General features: G+C 38.4%; 1 protein-coding gene across 3 annotated transcripts in view; it reads left to right on the top strand.

Moving 5' to 3' along the window:
• Positions 1-14,787, top strand: part of LOC110831922 (TBC1 domain family member 2B) — a 28,978-nt gene extending 14,191 nt beyond the window's left edge. For all 3 annotated transcript variants that reach the window (XM_022068440.2, XM_022068438.2, XM_022068441.2), the window contains exons 10-18: positions 1,673-1,748; positions 5,067-5,189; positions 6,517-6,642; positions 7,403-7,534; positions 8,338-8,475; positions 9,919-10,095; positions 10,980-11,114; positions 11,597-11,674; positions 14,622-14,787. In XM_022068440.2, the coding sequence (XP_021924132.2) occupies positions 1,673-1,748; positions 5,067-5,189; positions 6,517-6,642; positions 7,403-7,534; positions 8,338-8,475; positions 9,919-10,095; positions 10,980-11,114; positions 11,597-11,674; positions 14,622-14,711 (1,075 nt within the window). In that variant the 3' untranslated portion in view covers positions 14,712-14,787. The remainder of the gene's footprint in view (positions 1-1,672; positions 1,749-5,066; positions 5,190-6,516; positions 6,643-7,402; positions 7,535-8,337; positions 8,476-9,918; positions 10,096-10,979; positions 11,115-11,596; positions 11,675-14,621) is intronic.
• Positions 14,788-17,031: the final 2,244 nt, after the last annotated feature.

Below are 17,031 nucleotides of genomic sequence, written 5' to 3'. Positions count from 1 at the left end.
ACACTCTTCAAGGACTCCGAGAGCGAGCATGAGTGCACCGCCAGAACCAACCAAACCACTAACCTGGCCCTTTTCAGGGCCTCGATCACATTCAACCGAACTCCCATGTCCCACAGGACGCACTTCCCGAGCCCCCCTCTCTCCCTTTCCTTTCTCTCCCTCTCTCCCTTTCCTTTCTCTCCCTCTCTCACACTCGCCCACACGCTCCTATTGGTCCACTCCCACACCTGCTCCCATTGGCTCAGGGCAGGCTACTCCATTCATATTCCGGCACCTACAAACCTAGCCCCATATTCATCGCCCTGATGACGGAGGCAGTATGACCTCTGAAACGTTGGTTAACATCGACCAGACTACACAGCGCAACAACCCAGAAGACAGAAATCTTCACGTCTGTTCAAATCACAGTGGAAAACTTAATTACTGAAAATATTATCATGTCTTGGACTGTAACACAAACTGTATGGATATCAGTAAAGAACTGAGATACTCCAAAGGCAATCGTAGATCACAATATTTACCCGGACTTTTAAAGCAACATTTTCAGAAGGAAGTCATGTTGTCATATTATATTTCTAGAATCAACACAGAATTTTAGTGCTAGGAGATCGTCTTAACAAATTACATACCTATTGGGCCATGCGTCTATATTAATATGTTTACCTGATATTTTCTCAAGAAACTTTTATTCTGCAGTTTTATGTAACAGTAATTTTCTCTGCCACCTGACTAGCCTGGCTTGGAAATTGATACTTGGATGAACATGTCTAACTCCATGTAGTAGAAACCTTACTGACACTAATTCTGACTTACAATTCACTACATATTTGTGATCATTATGCCAGTATTGTGTTAGGCCTTGTCTCTTGTTTGAGGTCTGGTATAAACAGCGTTTTGCCCTAAGGTGATCGAGGTGTTACCATGCTAGCGTAACCTTCAAAAGTTCCAAAATCTGATCCCAACTTTCACTGCTGTTATAAAAAGGGTTTTATCAAATCTGTCAGTATAATGATAACCAGTTAGCCTGAAGACAAAAGTAAAGCCAACTCCTGAAATGTCGTATATATGGAATGTACTCCAATAGACAGTGGACGGTTTTCAGTGTAATATTTGAACAGTAGTCACTCACCTGGTAAAGTAATTATTTAGGTTTTATGGAACCTAAAGAAATTGCATTGACTTTGTAACAAGAGGCCACCTGTGGTTCTTGTCTTAGCCACATGAATCCTATCCTATATTTAAAAAAAAAAAATTCTGTAAGATCTGTGTTGTTATTATTTCTTCTGTGTGTGGGTCTTACAAGTTGTCTTTTCCTTTCAGAATTTTTGACTGAATTTTTCTATACATATTTTACCCTTCATCTTAGGGAGGTTGGCTGTGAGGAAGGCAAATGGATGGAGTGGGCTCAGGGTCGTGGCCGATGACGGTCTTTAGTGTTGAGCCCGCGGGTTCTGCTACCAGGGAGTTGGTTATTTTACCCTTCTCACGTGTGCTACATGAACTACCCAATTATTTCCTTCATGTGCGAGAGAAAATTTCACACTGACACTAAACATGTCAGATTGTAGTTTTGTGTATTTTAATTTTTACATTGTGTGAGCTGCAGAGACGAAAGGACACTGAACAGAATGGGAGGAAGCACATTTACATGGAAAAATATGTTTTGTTGCAGAAGTTCCAACAGAACTTACAATGTGTATGGTTTCCAGCAGGATGTCGTGCTGGGAAACAGGTCACCAGTCGCACAGGTATGAAGTCTCACAGTTCCTTGTAGCAATGTTACTGAATCCCATGTATGGCTACCGAGACAGCGACTGGTACATTGCAAGGCATATGTACTGTAATGAGTAGGGTTCGGATGTTCATGACATATATTTTTATTGGGGGCTTCTATTTTCATTCTAAACTGAAATTAAACACTAATTGAGTGGTTCTAATCACAATTAGACTATTTATTTTGCATATAAATGCATATTTAGGTCATTTTTATGTTTTTGGTCATATTTGTTGTTAAATGTATATTTTGGTTATATTTTGAGGATAAAATGCATATTTTGATTATATTTAGGGTACAAAATTCTTACTTGTAACTACATTTCTCAGGCATTTACAGTGAGTCCTTCAGTTAGTTAAGATGCCGAAAGTGAAGTGTTCTGAAAGTGCGAAGTTAACAGGTTTCGTTAAAGATTTTGGTGAGGAATATTTTAGTTTTGATGGAACAATTCTGTTCTGTAAACTTTGTGAAGTTAAAGTTACAGCTGGTAAGCGATTTGGTGTGCAACAACATTGTGATACGGCAAAACATAAAAATAATTTGAGCTGACAAACCAAAGCAAGAAACGACTTCTGTTCGATAACACTGCAACAACTTCACCACCAAACAAAACGTGAGAATTTTCAAAGGACCTTTGTGAAATGATGGTGTCTGCCAACATACCAATGAACAAAATGAACAATGAGCAGTTTAAAGCTTTCTTGGAGAAATACACGACTCAGTTAATTCCAGACGAATTAGCGCTGTGAGAAAACTATGTAACTGTCTGTTATGAAGATGTTCTAAAAAGAATTACATGTATTGTGGGCGAGAATAAAATTTGGGTTTCGGTTGATGAAACAACGGATGTCTGCGGCAGATATGTAGTGAATGTTGTTACTGGCACGCTCTTTGCTGACCGTCCTAGTGACATATTCCTTCTTGATACAGTAAACCACTCGTCTATCGCTGTACATTTCGATAATGTCGTGAAACTCTTGTGGAAAGGCGACGTTAAGCGAGACAATATCCTCCTCTTTGTAACGGACGCTACACCGTATATGGTAAAAGCTGCCAAGGGCCTCAAAATGCTTTATCCAAAAATGGTCCATTCAACATGTCTCGCTCATGCCCTACACAGATTTGCCGAAGAAATTAGACGTAGTTATACTGAAGTCAACAAGTTGATCTCGAACGTTAAGAAAATGTTAGTTAAAGCTCCATTGACAGTGCAGAAATTGAAAGAACACGCACCTTCATTCCTCAGCCGGTACTCACTCGATGGGGTACCTGGCTCAATGCTGCTGAGTACTACTGCGAAAACTATGCAGTTATTGAAGAAATTGTTAACAATTTTGACAGCATTGAAGCATTTTCTATCAAAATTGTTAAAGAACTATTTTCCAGTAGTTTGTCAGGAAGTCTGTCTTATATAAAATCTAACTATGGAGGTATAGAAACTACAATTTCTCACCTAGAGGCAGTTGGTGCAGATCTATATGAAAGTTTGGAGCTGATCAAGGGTCTAGAGTGCGAGATAGGGCGAGCAAGAGGCAAAATAGGTGATGCTGTGAGATCAAAATTTAATACAGTGCTGTGTCGAAATGATGGTTATGCTACAATGTGCAAAATAATCGACATTCTAAGCAGATATGAAGCTACACTGGGAAAAGATGAACCAGCGTTAAACAGCAATGATTTAACCCTCTTCAAATATGCTCCGGTGACGAGTGATTTCGAAAGGAGCTTCTCAAGTTACAAGACCATATTGAGCAGCAATCGAAGAAGATTTTCATTCGAGACCTTGAAAATGCACATCGTTATATATTGTAATACTGCCAAGAAAGAAAAATGAAGAAATGTACATAATATTTTGAATTTTGTTTACTTATTTATATGTAATTAATGAGTTTGATGAGCTGGGATAGCTCAGTCAGTATAGTGACTAGTTACGGGCTGGACGACCGGGGTTTGATCCCCGACGGGGGCAGAGGATTTTTCCTCTAGCCTCTGCGTCCAGACCGGCTCTGGGGCCCACCCAGCCTCCTCTACAATGGGTACCGGGGTCCTTTCTCGGGGGTAAACCCGGCCGGGGCGTGATGCTGACCACTCACCTCCATCTAGTGCCGAGGTCAAGAAAGAGAGGAGCTATACCTCCACTCACCCCAAGTGCCTGTATGGCACTTAGCGGGACAAACTTTACTTTACTTTACAATTAATGAGTTTGATATGCATGAAAGGCTCTTCTTTTAAATTTATTTTCTTTTTATAGGAGCACGTATTCTCAACATCTGATTCTGATCCTAAACGAGGTATTTAAAACTTAAGGCGACTGAGGTTTTGATTAAAATTGCTAGGAAATCAAGTAATGTAATAGTTGTACATGCATATGTAAATAAATAACATGATTGAAACATAACAAATTAGGTCATATTTTGCCTTTTTTGGGTCATATTTAGCTATTTTTTGGGGCATATTTGCATGCATATTTCTCGGTTTTTTAGGTCATGATCATCCGAACCCTAGTAATGAGAATATATAAAAATTCTGAAAAATGCTTATTCAAATCCAGAGACCACGTGACATAAGTTGCCATATGACTGTAATGATTATTACCTCGAGTTATCTCGGGTCACTTTTAACTGTTCATAAAAATGAACTTCTTCGCCATCACAGCACACAAATGATTCTGCAGCTAGCATAAACGACTTCTATTACAGTACAATCAAATATTTTTTATCAGGGCACTTGCCAGTTATTTAATTTTTGTGGGTATGTTCCAATTGTGAAATAAAAAGGTATGATTTTTTTAGGTCATATTTTCAGAATAAAAAGGGGATCTAAGTTGTCATGGAGTTATGAAAATAATAAAGACTAATTTAACATTATTGATGTCAGATGTTAAAGATTTTCTCATACTTACATCATCTCTTGTACTTATAACTGTGCAAGTACTAAAAAGTGCCCATTACAAGTCTTGCCTTCCATATTCTACCCTTACTACGCAGTGCATGATTAGTGTGTCAATGTGTTTGAATCTCACTTGATTTACGTAGTACACAAGAAAGAAATGTATGTACCTACAGTACTTAGCAAGCTGGTACTAAATTCCACAGTTGGTACACAGTGGTTTTCTGTCATATTGAAGAGGTGATTGTATTTTATCTTTTTTCTTTGAAGTTGTGAACAGTGCTGAAGAAGTTGGTCGTGTCTTCCGAGTTCTGATGCCGTGTGGTCTCTTATATGTAGCTGCCAGTTTTTAACCAATGGTGACACTTTTATTTGGTACAAATACTGTATTACGCTCTTGCAGGCGTTGAATGCAAACCAGGTGGCCCAGTGGGATGGGATTGTAACTTCTTTAGACAATTTAGAGGTACAGCATGTCGCTGGTTTAAAGGCGTTGGTACGCAATGGGATTCCATATCATCACAGAGTAAGTAGCTCTTATCAGATTTATTTAATTCTCTTATGTTGACATAGTAATTAATCTCTCTTAAGTTTTCTCGTCTTCCCCAGTGAACTGCCTTTTTTTTTGTGGTTTATAGCCGTAGCTTATCGAAAGCGCATTCTGTGCGTAAATTTACAAGTGTGAAAAAGGTAGTGAATCATGAGTAATTTTATAATACACAAGTTGTGTTAATTAAAACCATTTGTGTTTGTGTTTTGTTAGCTAAAGGTTAAACAAAATGAAAGGGACCTAAACCATTTGTGAACCTTTAAGTTCTTTCCAGAAGAGTGTCAAGGAAATTTTTGCACTCAACCTTCGTTTTTCGCCTTGAAAGGAATGTATTGAGTTATGAAAGTATTGTGCTGACGTGTACCAATTTTTAACTCTGTGTGTTATTATTCTGTGGAGAAACAAAAGAGCATTGCTACAGTTATGTTGAATCTTTCTGTCTGTAATTTTATGGGAGAGGGGAGAAAGTGTTCTACGCAATCTTTGGCAGCCGTGGAAGCAGCAGAACGGTTTACAGTCCAGTGAAAACAGTAGCAGTAGTGGTTGTCACGGGAACCAGTACTATTCGATTGAACAATAGTGGAAGTTAGAGGAGGTCTGCCTCTTGTATTCAGTCTCCATTTTCTGCCTTGTTATGACAGTCACCACTCACAGATGTCGTGCGGCTGCTGTACTTGTAGTTTCATTTTTGTGGCAAAATGCGACACTTCAAGATGTGTGATTTGTTGTCACAGAATCACTACAACCATTGCTTTTCATCTTAAAAACTTTAAGTCTAGTACTTGAGTGAAAATTAATTTAAGAACTGTTGTGAGACTTATTAATGAGATTTTATTTATTTTTGTTTCATTCTTAAAAATCAGGTGCAGTTTATATATGCATGCAGTGAAGTATATTTAGACAGATCGTGAAAAAGATATTTATTCCGTTTGACAATAAAACACAAAAAAAATTATTCAGTTCATTGATATTCCTATGTTTATCAGAAGTTGTGCTGAGAATATTTCTAATCAGTGGTTTAACATTTCCCATAATATACTTTAAATACTTTTAATTAAATATAATTGAACATGTTCACAGTTTTATATAGTAAGTGGTGGTTTTATTAACATGATAATGAACTTTTGGATTTTAAAGAATGTGGGGAATTTCTTGACTAGTAAAGCTTCTGTTGGTTACTCAAGAAGATTCTGTTATGCAGTTAGTAGAAGATTTCAGTTTTCCATGTAGTTGCTATACCAGGGTTTAACAGAGACTTCAACGGTTAGCTTGTTTTTGAGACATCTTCTACTGTCTTGGACAGGGTCGGGTGTGGAAAGCAGTCTTGGAGCATCATCTTCGAGGATTTCGCAATTTCTGTGAACCTGAATACTACAAAACAGTTTTCCAAGTTGCGTCACACCCTCATACCTCCCCGGCAGCCAAGCAGGTAACTCTTTCATTATATCTGGATTTACAGTTGCTTGTGCCTTTTTTTAACATGTTGGCTCCCATGAGGGTTAGATTATGCAGGAACTTTTTTTGTAATTTTGCATTTTTAGAAATTGCATCTAGGAATGATTGTACACAAAATTTCAGCTGCTGACACGCTGTGTAAGAGCGTTAAGAAATTGCAATTCACATTTGTTCTGCTGTGCATATACGCGATGGGAGCAGTTGCCTGGTATTCTCGGGCACATTTCTTCAAAGCGCGTGTTCTGGGCATTGATAAGGCTGTGAAAGGCTTGAGGAATGTCACACTCAAGTGCGCACACACGCAGAAATATATACTTATTAAGTATCTACATAATTGTATATTATGCAGGGTATACACAAAAGAATGGCGTGGTTTCAAAAGTTAATAAAAAAATTATTTCTCACCTTACACGGGCACAACATACCGTGTAAGGTGAGAAATAATTTTTTTATTAACTTTTGAAACTGCACCATTCTTTTGTGTATACCCTATAAATGAGTCAGATCTTACAGAAAGTGTATGAGAAAATTGCATACAAAATTATGCGCTGTAATTGTCACAGAAATGTGAAACATCATTAGTGTGTTTTTAGTCTCATGTTTAATTTGCACTACAAGTACTGAAATAAAGATCTTTGTGCACATTCCTCTAGTTGGCAAGTGTGTCGTGTTGTGCTTGTTTCTTTGTCTTGTTGTGGTGCTGTGGAGAGAGTGTGATACGTGGTCTGTTGCAGATTGAAACTGATCTCCTGCGCACATTGCCCAACAACAAGCATTATGAGTGCATAAGCGCAGATGGCATTCCAAAGCTCCGCCGCATTTTGCTTGCTTTCAGTATTTACAATGCAGATGTTGGATACTGTCAGGTATAATAACAGTATTTTTATTTTCTCTGTCCCAGAAGTTGTCATTATGTATGTGTGATTGCGTAAATCGCTCGATTCAGAAATGTTTCCTTTAATTAGTAAGAACATTGTGGTAATTATTTGTATATCATGCTTCATGTTTTCTGAATGATAACAAACATTTCCCATCTTTAATCTGTTCATAATTTCTTGATGAATCCAATTTGGATTTGTTGCTTTCATTCCCAAATATTTGGACTTCCCCACATTTTGTAAGGATTTACTAATGGCCTTCATATTATAATTTTGTCCTGCGTTGTGGTGATGAGCCAATATCAGTGTAACAGTGGGAGTACATTTTTAACTGGTAAGACTGTACGGTGCAGCAACCCAGCAGACAGCCATCTTCAAACTCACCACCGTGCAAACTTCAAATCCTACATGATATCTGTTGAACTGAAATAGAGCAAAAAGTATTATTGTTATTATTATTATTGTTGTTGTTATTTCATTGTCCTTTTTTCATTTTGTTACAACAAAGTAGAAGTGCAGTAATGCACCTGATTTGAATTTTGGAGATGTCCGTAACTCAGCCAGGGCACGAGTTATAGAGATGATGGTTTTTGTGACTTTCCTCATTTCTTGGTCGCTGCAAATGACTTGCTATCCATTTCATCTTATTCCACCTCCAGTGTTAATAAACCTCGCAGTGATTTAATTAAATAAGGTTTAAACAAGACAACCTCGGTTGTTGCCACGTGGCAACGTGTGTTTCCTTTTCTCTTATCTGCGTGCACAGTTACGGAATATGTTTTTATTTCCAGGGTTTGAACAGGATAGTCGCAATACTGTTGTTGTTCTTGTCCGAGGAAGATGCCTTCTGGGGCTTAGTGTACATCGTGGAGAAGCTGATGCCTTCAGACTACTACGGCCCGCAGCTTGCAGGAGCTCAGATCGATCAGGTATGCCCCAGAGCAATATCATTTCATCTTTATATTTGTAAGATATTTTGAATGGTTCAGATATTCTGGGGCCTTGTAATGTCTGGGGCAGCTTTGCGTTTGCCAAAATAATATCTTAACTGGGTTTGAGGCCCAGCGGAACAGAATTTTTCTCCAACCAATACATCCAGGCCTGTTTAGCCTCTTGGCCATTTGAAAACAGGATGATGAGAGGCGAGCTGTCATTGTGACCCTCCGTCTGCCTCTGCCCATCACTGCTCATTGTATCTCAGACCTTCTGGCTGTTGTGATGAAGAAAGAAATCGGTACCTCCACTGAGATTGGAATCCGAGCCGTCCAGTCCGTGATCTGTCACTTCAGTGATTGAACTATCATATCTCCGAAGACAGTCTGGTAGAAGTTTCTAGCTGCCTCCATCATCAGGGCAATGAGTCGTATCATGTCTCCCTTTATGTGAGGACTTGGAATTTTTAAATGTTCATATTTTAATATTTTGCGTCAAATCACAATTTTAATAAGATAATAAAATATAAAATATTTAAAATATCATTTCACGTTCCGCATCGAATGATCGATTTACAAATTGGAACATCTCTTACGACATGTTTCGGTTATATTTAACCGTCCTCAGGTATAAATTAGATTGGTAAATTTAAAACTCGAATTACAATCATTTACAATGTTATGCAGTTTATTGAAATGTTCTTATCAGATTACTCTTGTATATTAGAACGAAGGTATTGTTTTTTATATGGCGTGGTTCATCTGATGATATGATATTTTAAATATTTTATATTTTATTATCTTATTAAAATTGTGATTTGACGGAAAATATTAAAATATTAACCTAATTCACAATATGACGCAAATATACTACCTTTTAAATGTTCTTTGTGCTGTAGCATGAGCATAGAAATACCGTATGGGCCCTTCCACGTCAGTCGTTCACATCCTACATGACCCAGAGACATTGTTATAACATATTGTTGCAACAGCAGGAATGAAGGTAATTGTTGGAATATATCGTTGCCTTTGATATTCCTTTCAAGCAAGAAAGATAAATCAACATTTTTTTTAAGCCATTATCATCACTGAAGCAACTTCCTGATGGTCACCACCCATGTTGTAGCATGAAGAACACCTTCGAAATCTCGGTGAACTCCAAAGAGTACACCTTTCTAATCTTGTTAAGTTACAGAGCTCCGACCTAGGATACCAATATCAAATGTAAAGAGAGTTTACTTAACCTTTATGTTTGGCGTTCACATCTCACGGACATCTCGAAAATATCACCCTTTGACCATTAGACCCGGGGCTGCGCTTTGCCATTGGGCATTTGCCACTCCTCTTCCAAGACACTTAATGAAGTTCTCCAGTATACACGTTTTGCACCAAAGCAAGGTGGACGGATCATAAAGTTGTTTGTATCTGTTTGTTTTACAGCGTGTACTGAAGGATTTGATATCTGAAAAGTTGCCCCGTTTAGCAGCTCACTTGGCCTACTACAGTGTGGACATCTCTCTAGTCACGTTCAATTGGTTCTTATGCATATTTGTTGACAGCCTTCCTGTGGACCTGTTTTTGCAACTCTGGGATGCATTTTTGTTTGAGGGCTCCAAGGTACGTGCGGCTTCACAGTTCTTTATGAGAACTGTTTGGTTTTTTCTGATGTAATGAAATGTTTTATAAAATATTTTTATGTGGATGTCTTATTCTGTAAAAAAGGCTTTTATATAGGTTCACTCTGGCAAACGAGCGTTTGGAATGTTCCTGGTTCAAATCTTGCTTAGGGGAGTAGCCGTCCTAAGAAATTTTTAAGCTTTTCCTCAGTCCTTGTTGGTAAGCACCAGGATAAACCCTCGTGCTTTTATCCTATTTTTTTTACGACTCAATATGCGTAGTCTTCATCTGAATTAATTTAAGGCTAAGTAACCTGTTTGGTCAATATTGGATTTTAAATACTCTGCAGATGAACCACTCATTTTACACACTCGCTGCATGGAGTAGGGTCTTTTTTTTGAGAATCTGACAGTACACTTAGCTAGCGAAACTCCTGGTCTATTATGGAACCTGAATGTACTGTGTTCACAAAAGCCTGCCACCAGTCTGTGTCTTGAGCCAAACTAATCCAGTCCACAACTTCCAACCCTATTTCCTGAAGATAAATTTTAATATTTTCCTCCTCCCATCTGTGCTTAGGTCTTCCAAGTGACTTTATCCCTCGAGCTTTCAAACTAAAACACATATGCATATCTCATCCCCCCCCCCCCCATGCTCATTACATACCCCACCCATCTCGTCCTCCGTGATTTGATCGTCTTAATAATATTTAATGAAGAGTACAAATTATGGATCTCATTATGCAGTTTTCACCATCCTCCTGTCACTTCATCCATCTTGGGTGGTCCAGACGTTCTCCTAGGCGCTCTCTTCTCAAATACCCTCAGTTTGTATTCTCCCCTTAATTTAAATCACTTGTACCGATTTTCTTCTTAAATCATTAGGTCCTGTTCCGCTATGCACTGGCTGTGCTGAAGCTGAATGAAACTGAAGTCCTGAAACAGACGGATTATGTGAGCATTCTCACAACCCTGAAAAATCGCGTGGAGAACATTACAGATATTGACGAAGTCACTCGAGTAAGTAAAACGAATGGGCACCAGCATGCACGTACATTATTTGTGCATGTCCAGCAGATATATGATATGAGAAATATTTTGCCATCTGGTACACTCAAGCTGTTGACTCGTGGATTCTGTGTGCGTCACATTCATTTCCATTGCTACCGGTTCTAGATTAAACATTACACTCAGCTTTCCTTTCCTAATAACTTCATGTATGTGTGTTATTTTATGGGATATTCCATTAGTTTGAACCCTTTAAAGCCCCCATGGTAAATATATGTTCATTTTGTGTTTGTAGGTGTTGTGTGATTCTCAGTGCAAACAGGGATTTTTTCCTAAAAAAACATTAACCAGTTGTTGTATTTAATGGTGAAATGTCGTGTTTTCCTTGAGATAGTGACTCGATTCTTGACTGTCGTTTAGACGAGCTGCTGTGTCAAAGGGTTGATGTCAAAAGTTGCGAGAATCTTTATTGTTTTGTACTTTTGTTATTCTAGGTGGCGTTCCAGGATCTTAACCCTTTCTCCATGAAGATTATCTCCCAGAAGAGGGAACATCATCGAAAAAGTCTGAAGGTATAACTGAGTAGGAAAGCAAATAGAAGGAGATGTAAACATATGTAAATAGGACTAATGAGAAAGGAAAGCACTAACCAGTCGGGGGCCCGCAGAGATGCTTGCGGGAGAAGGATGCACTGAGGATCGTGGGGAATATTGTGGTGGAATGGGCAAAAACTCTCCTTCTGTTTGCCTTCAAAAGATATCCAGAGATAAATTTAATTTGTTGACTGAGAATATTAATATTTTTGTGTGCGCTGTGAGTTGCCTTTGGGGTTAAATTTACCCCTTCCCATGCAGCCTGTCGTAATGAGCTTCGGGCGATGTCAGCGAGTTGTGTCTGCAGTTTTATTTCGGTGTCATGAGGATTATTAATATCCTGTCTGTGGCCATGGTAGACGCTGCCGTGCAGGCCCACTGAGTTTCACTGACTCGTCCCGCTATTTCGGCCTATAATTAAGTATACATAGAACAAAAATACACGTTGACTTCAGGAAGTTCTGGAACAGAATGAAATAGAGCGTTACTGTCGTGAAGAGGCTGAAGACTACTTATGCATGCACCCTAAATACAGGTGGCGGGATAATTCAGTTCCCATCGGAGTAGCACGTGTGATTGATCCTATAGTATAGCGCAGTGCAGGGAAAATTCTGAAGTGAGGGAAATATATTGCCTTGAACAGTTGGCTGACATGGAATTTTGATGACAATGGAAATGCTGCTACCCAATCTTTGGATAGTGCAAATGAATTAAGTTTCAGTCCGAGGGGCTGCGTGGCGTCGTAGGTTCAAAGACAACATTTAACTATTGGAAGACAACACATGCAGCCACGTGCAAGAGGGACAGCGTGATGGAGGTATAGTTCGCGACTGTAATCTTGAGACTTGAGGGGTGAAGGAGGAAGGAGGAAAGATAGCGTCAGCCTTTAACGCTTCGGATTTCCTGCATTCCTTGCAAGTCTCAAGATTACATTCGCGAGCAGTACATGAGGTCGTGTTCTCTGATCATCTCCAGTTGGTACAGACAGAAGCAGGTGAAGTTGGAATTTTGTTTGATAGTTCTCACAGCATCCTCAAGATGGATCTTAAAATGGCTTGTCTGCCAACAGATTCACTGCGCCACGAATCTTGATGCAAGGACTTGCTCTGGTTATAACAGTGCTGACTTCTTTCTCATTTAATCTAATTTACATAAAGATATTATTCTGCAATTATAATTTTATAATGTAAATTAGAGGATCGATTCTGAATGCAGGATAAAATATTAGGTAGTGCAGTTCCGATGTAAAATATGTTTATGTAAATACGAAAAAGGAAACAGTGAGTGTGTTTATTAAAATGGCGCAAACTTAAATCTCACTAATTAAACTGACAAATACTTTCATGAGGAATATCTGCTGGCATGGTACGTGTTGTGTCATTTTTAAAACGGAGTTTGCAGGTCAGTTTAACAGACAGTTTTATGTTATTTTCAGTTTTAAATTTCTCTGACAAGCCACAGAGACCCATTATAGGTTTTAGTGTCCCTTGTTAGCATAACGTTGCTTTTTTCCTTTACTTGAAGTCTCACTGCCAGGTCCCTCTGCTGTCTGGCGTAATATATAATCAGGCCTGTGCGTCTTATTCTTATTACTTTTTAGCAAAGTATGTTCTTGTGTGTGGCCTGGCAGCAGACAGCCTCGGAATATGATGAGTTTGTAAGCCCACTAATGACTACAGTTTCACAAAATTTACATGTTTTTTCCATCATCAGAATGAAATCCTTCCGTTCGGAATAGACTTGTAATAAATATCTCTCGTAAATGTTGAAACCTCTTTTTACATTAGTGGAAGTAATATACCTTGCTGTTCTGTGATCAGTCCTGGAGAAATAACTTGCTTAGACTTTGGAAATTACAAACACAAGCTAACTTTCTTATTTGTAGAATGTTTTATTCTTAAACATTTACTCACACGTGTAATGGAAGGAGAATGCTTCTAATTTGTAATATCGCGGAAACTAAGTGTGACAGTATTATAATGTACTGCGGCGTAGACTCTTGTCTTAAATGTCATTGAAATCCAGTAGTGCTTGTTCGGGTCACTTCTGCTGTTTGTCAGATGTGGTCTGCGTAAAATGATTGGTCCATGTGTGAATCTTGCAAGTAAGGTGTTCAGAAATATGAATACAGTCATTCTCATTTTAAAGTGGTACTGAGTTCCAAAGGCGGGCAAATAGTGCGTCATATTCGTATTCCATATTGGGTTCCGTCTTTTTTATTTGGTGACCGATGCATCTCCAAAAGTATTTTGTAAACAAAAATGTAATCTTCGTATCACATTTCAAACATACTACTTGATGCATATTATAGCATTTTTGATAACTTTTCACAGAGAAATGCTTACTTTTCTACAATTCTGTATATTGCATCTTATTTAAGTGCGCTAAACTACAGTATGTCCACAAAGTCCCTTCGGGGTTTTGAAAAATTGTGGTGCGCTAACAAATTAAGCTAGCCACGTGCGGTTTGCGGCAGATTACAGCGAAACTCTGGAAGTTTTTTTACTGACCTCAGTAGAGACCTCGGCAGAGACGGTCCAATGCCTTGGCCTCCATGTTCACCAGACATAACACCACTGGATCTTATCATGTGGGGTTGTGTCAAGAGCAATGTGTTTCGAACACCAGTTAACGGACTTGATGACCTAAAGACCCGTATCAGGAATGCGATCTCAGCTATTCCAGCAGACATGCTCCACAGAACATGGCAAGAGCTCGAATACAGTCTGGACGTTCTTCGTGCTACCAAGGGACCCCACATCGAGGTCTACTGAGGTCAGTAAAAAAACTTCCAGAATTTCGCTGTAATCTGCCGCAAACCGCATGTGGCTAGCTCAATTTGTTTGTGTGCCACAATTTTTAAAAACCCTGAAGGGACTTTGTGGACACACTGTATATTAACCTTATAAACGTGTAAATGTTATAGGTAGAGTTCAAGAAGATGGAGGCTGTGCGGAAGGAGTACCAGCAGAAACCAGTGGGAGAATGTCCAGATAGCAATGGGAACAAGACATGATTCTTTTTTACTTATAATTCATTACCAATGTCGAATATTAGAATGTGGCTGGTGCCAAATATATTTTTAAAAAGTACTTGGGTATGAAGTGTTATTTTAATGCTTTCCTTACACGAATTCCGTGCCATGATCTCTCTACAGGATGTCCCGGGAGGAAATGTCAAGACTTCATCAGTTGATTCTTGGGGGCAATTCTAAGCAAAACCTGTTATATCAACGTGGGGCTGATTTTTAATGGTTATCGAGATAATGCAGGTCTCTGCATCAGCACCTATGCCGATCTCAACATGTTGGAGCGTGTTGGGTGTTGTTGTGATTGGGTCAGTGAGTTAGGTTATGTTCAGTCTGCGTTTTGTATTCAGAGTGTAAACAAGCAGGTGCATTGTGGTAGTTGAATGAATCTGAAATACAGATGGAACCAACTATTAAAAAATATTTGGTTCCACTTACAATAAGGTTAATTTTAAATACACAAAATTACACAGTGTTTAGGATAACGTCATTAGAACACTATTTAAAGAAATGTATTCGTTAGAGAAAAATGGCAATACAAAGAATTGACTCCCTTATTTCCCAAAAGGGGGAAATACGTCATCAAAAGCATACACGAACAGAGAACTAAATATGGACTAAAAGTCATTTTATGTTTAAAAGATTTTAGTGTTTATTTACCGGAAAAGTTTAATCAAATATCACTCGGCGATCGTCAAGAGTTAATTGATAACTCGACCTAACCTACGCAATATACCACGGTAAAGAAAATTGTAAAAAAAAACATCAACGTACTTTCGAAGCCTTTCCATCAGATTACTATGATTTAAAAGAATAAAATTAATATTTGCGAAAACTTTGAAGAAGCTGTATTTGGCAACAACGGCGTTATTTTTCATGTTAACGATGAAAGTCTCGTAATGAGTGAGAACGAGATTTTGAGTTTGAGATTTCATTTATCAACAGTGGGTGAAACTTACGAATTCCAAACGATTTTTTTAATCTAGAAAGAAGCCGGAAATCACTTTCACGTGTGATAATGATTTTATACTTGAAGTTGTCACTAATAAGGATATAATTAGGAGTTGTTCAACTTAATAAAAATAATGCAGTAAGTAGCGACTAATAACTGATTTTAATATTTTGTAACTATTAAAAGCACGATTTAAATAAATAAATTTAATATAGCACTAAAATTGAAACTAGTTATTCTCAAACATTTTAAATAGATATATATATATAAGAAACTGATGAAATCGAATTTTAAATTTATTACGATGAAGAATAAATTCGAAGGTTTTAATTTTAAAAAATTACATGACATTTATGCTTGGATTAAATTGTGAGGAAGAGTTTGAAACTGAATTTATCATAAGAAGATCTTAGATTTGGAACTACTATAAGAGATGATGATTTGTTCATTATTATCGTTATTAGCGTGAACGTGGCCGACTGGAAGGACGTTTGGAATATCCGGCCAGCGAGGTAGGAAGAGATGGTTTTCACCAGGTAGGACCGGAAGTTGAGGACGGTTATCTTGTAGAGGAGGCCTTCGACCCAAACCGTGTCAAACTTAACCACATTCATTCGAGAAGTGACTTTTATATATTTTATTTTACGTATTATTTGTCAAAATCCTTTTTGATTTTTGTTTTAAAGGTTATAATATATATCGGCGTGTCGATGTTCGTGTTCTCGGTTGTAACGCCATGTGGACTTGAAAGTAGATACCGAAATTTCGGAAGAACATATTGCCGCCATCTTCAGGGCTGGAGATGAGGGTTCCTCCAAAACTTTGTTTCGATCCCACCTTTCCTGCGTTCCGTATATTAACTCGATACAGCAGAGTCCCCCTTGAGAAGCTACTAGTTGATCAGTTGCTCAAGAAATTCCTTTCCTTTTATGTAATCCGAGGGTTCATTACAGTGCCCATAAGAGTCCACCACTGGTCCATATTCGGAACCAGATGAATTCAGTTCACGCCCTACTTCGTTAAGCTGCATTTTAATATTATCCCGTCATCTAAACACAGTTTTCACTAACACGCACATGACAGATAATGAATTTGTTCTGTGTGTGGAGTCAGGCCGTCTCACTACAAATCTGCAGGCAGAAATGCACATTTGGGAGAAAAATCCTGTCAGGGACCCCTCAGTTTCCGAACTGTTGTACCAGAACTGCGGTCTCACTCTCAGAGGAATCAATTTTGTAACCGAGACTGTCTGTCATGGAGAGCTCGTTTGCTGGTTGCCACAACGACAACGCGGAACAAGATCTGCATGGATGGATTTCGTCATAAACACACGTCACTTGTAGTTTGTATCAAAAC

The sequence above is a fragment of the Zootermopsis nevadensis genome, unplaced genomic scaffold, assembly GCF_977971745.1.
Source record: "Zootermopsis nevadensis isolate Lab colony 2312 unplaced genomic scaffold, Znev_1.0 Znev_ptg000023l, whole genome shotgun sequence".
NCBI classification, from domain to species: Eukaryota; Metazoa; Arthropoda; class Insecta; order Blattodea; family Termopsidae; genus Zootermopsis; species Zootermopsis nevadensis.
Note: the sequence above shows the minus strand (reverse complement) of the source record. Positions and strands in the feature narration are given on the sequence as shown.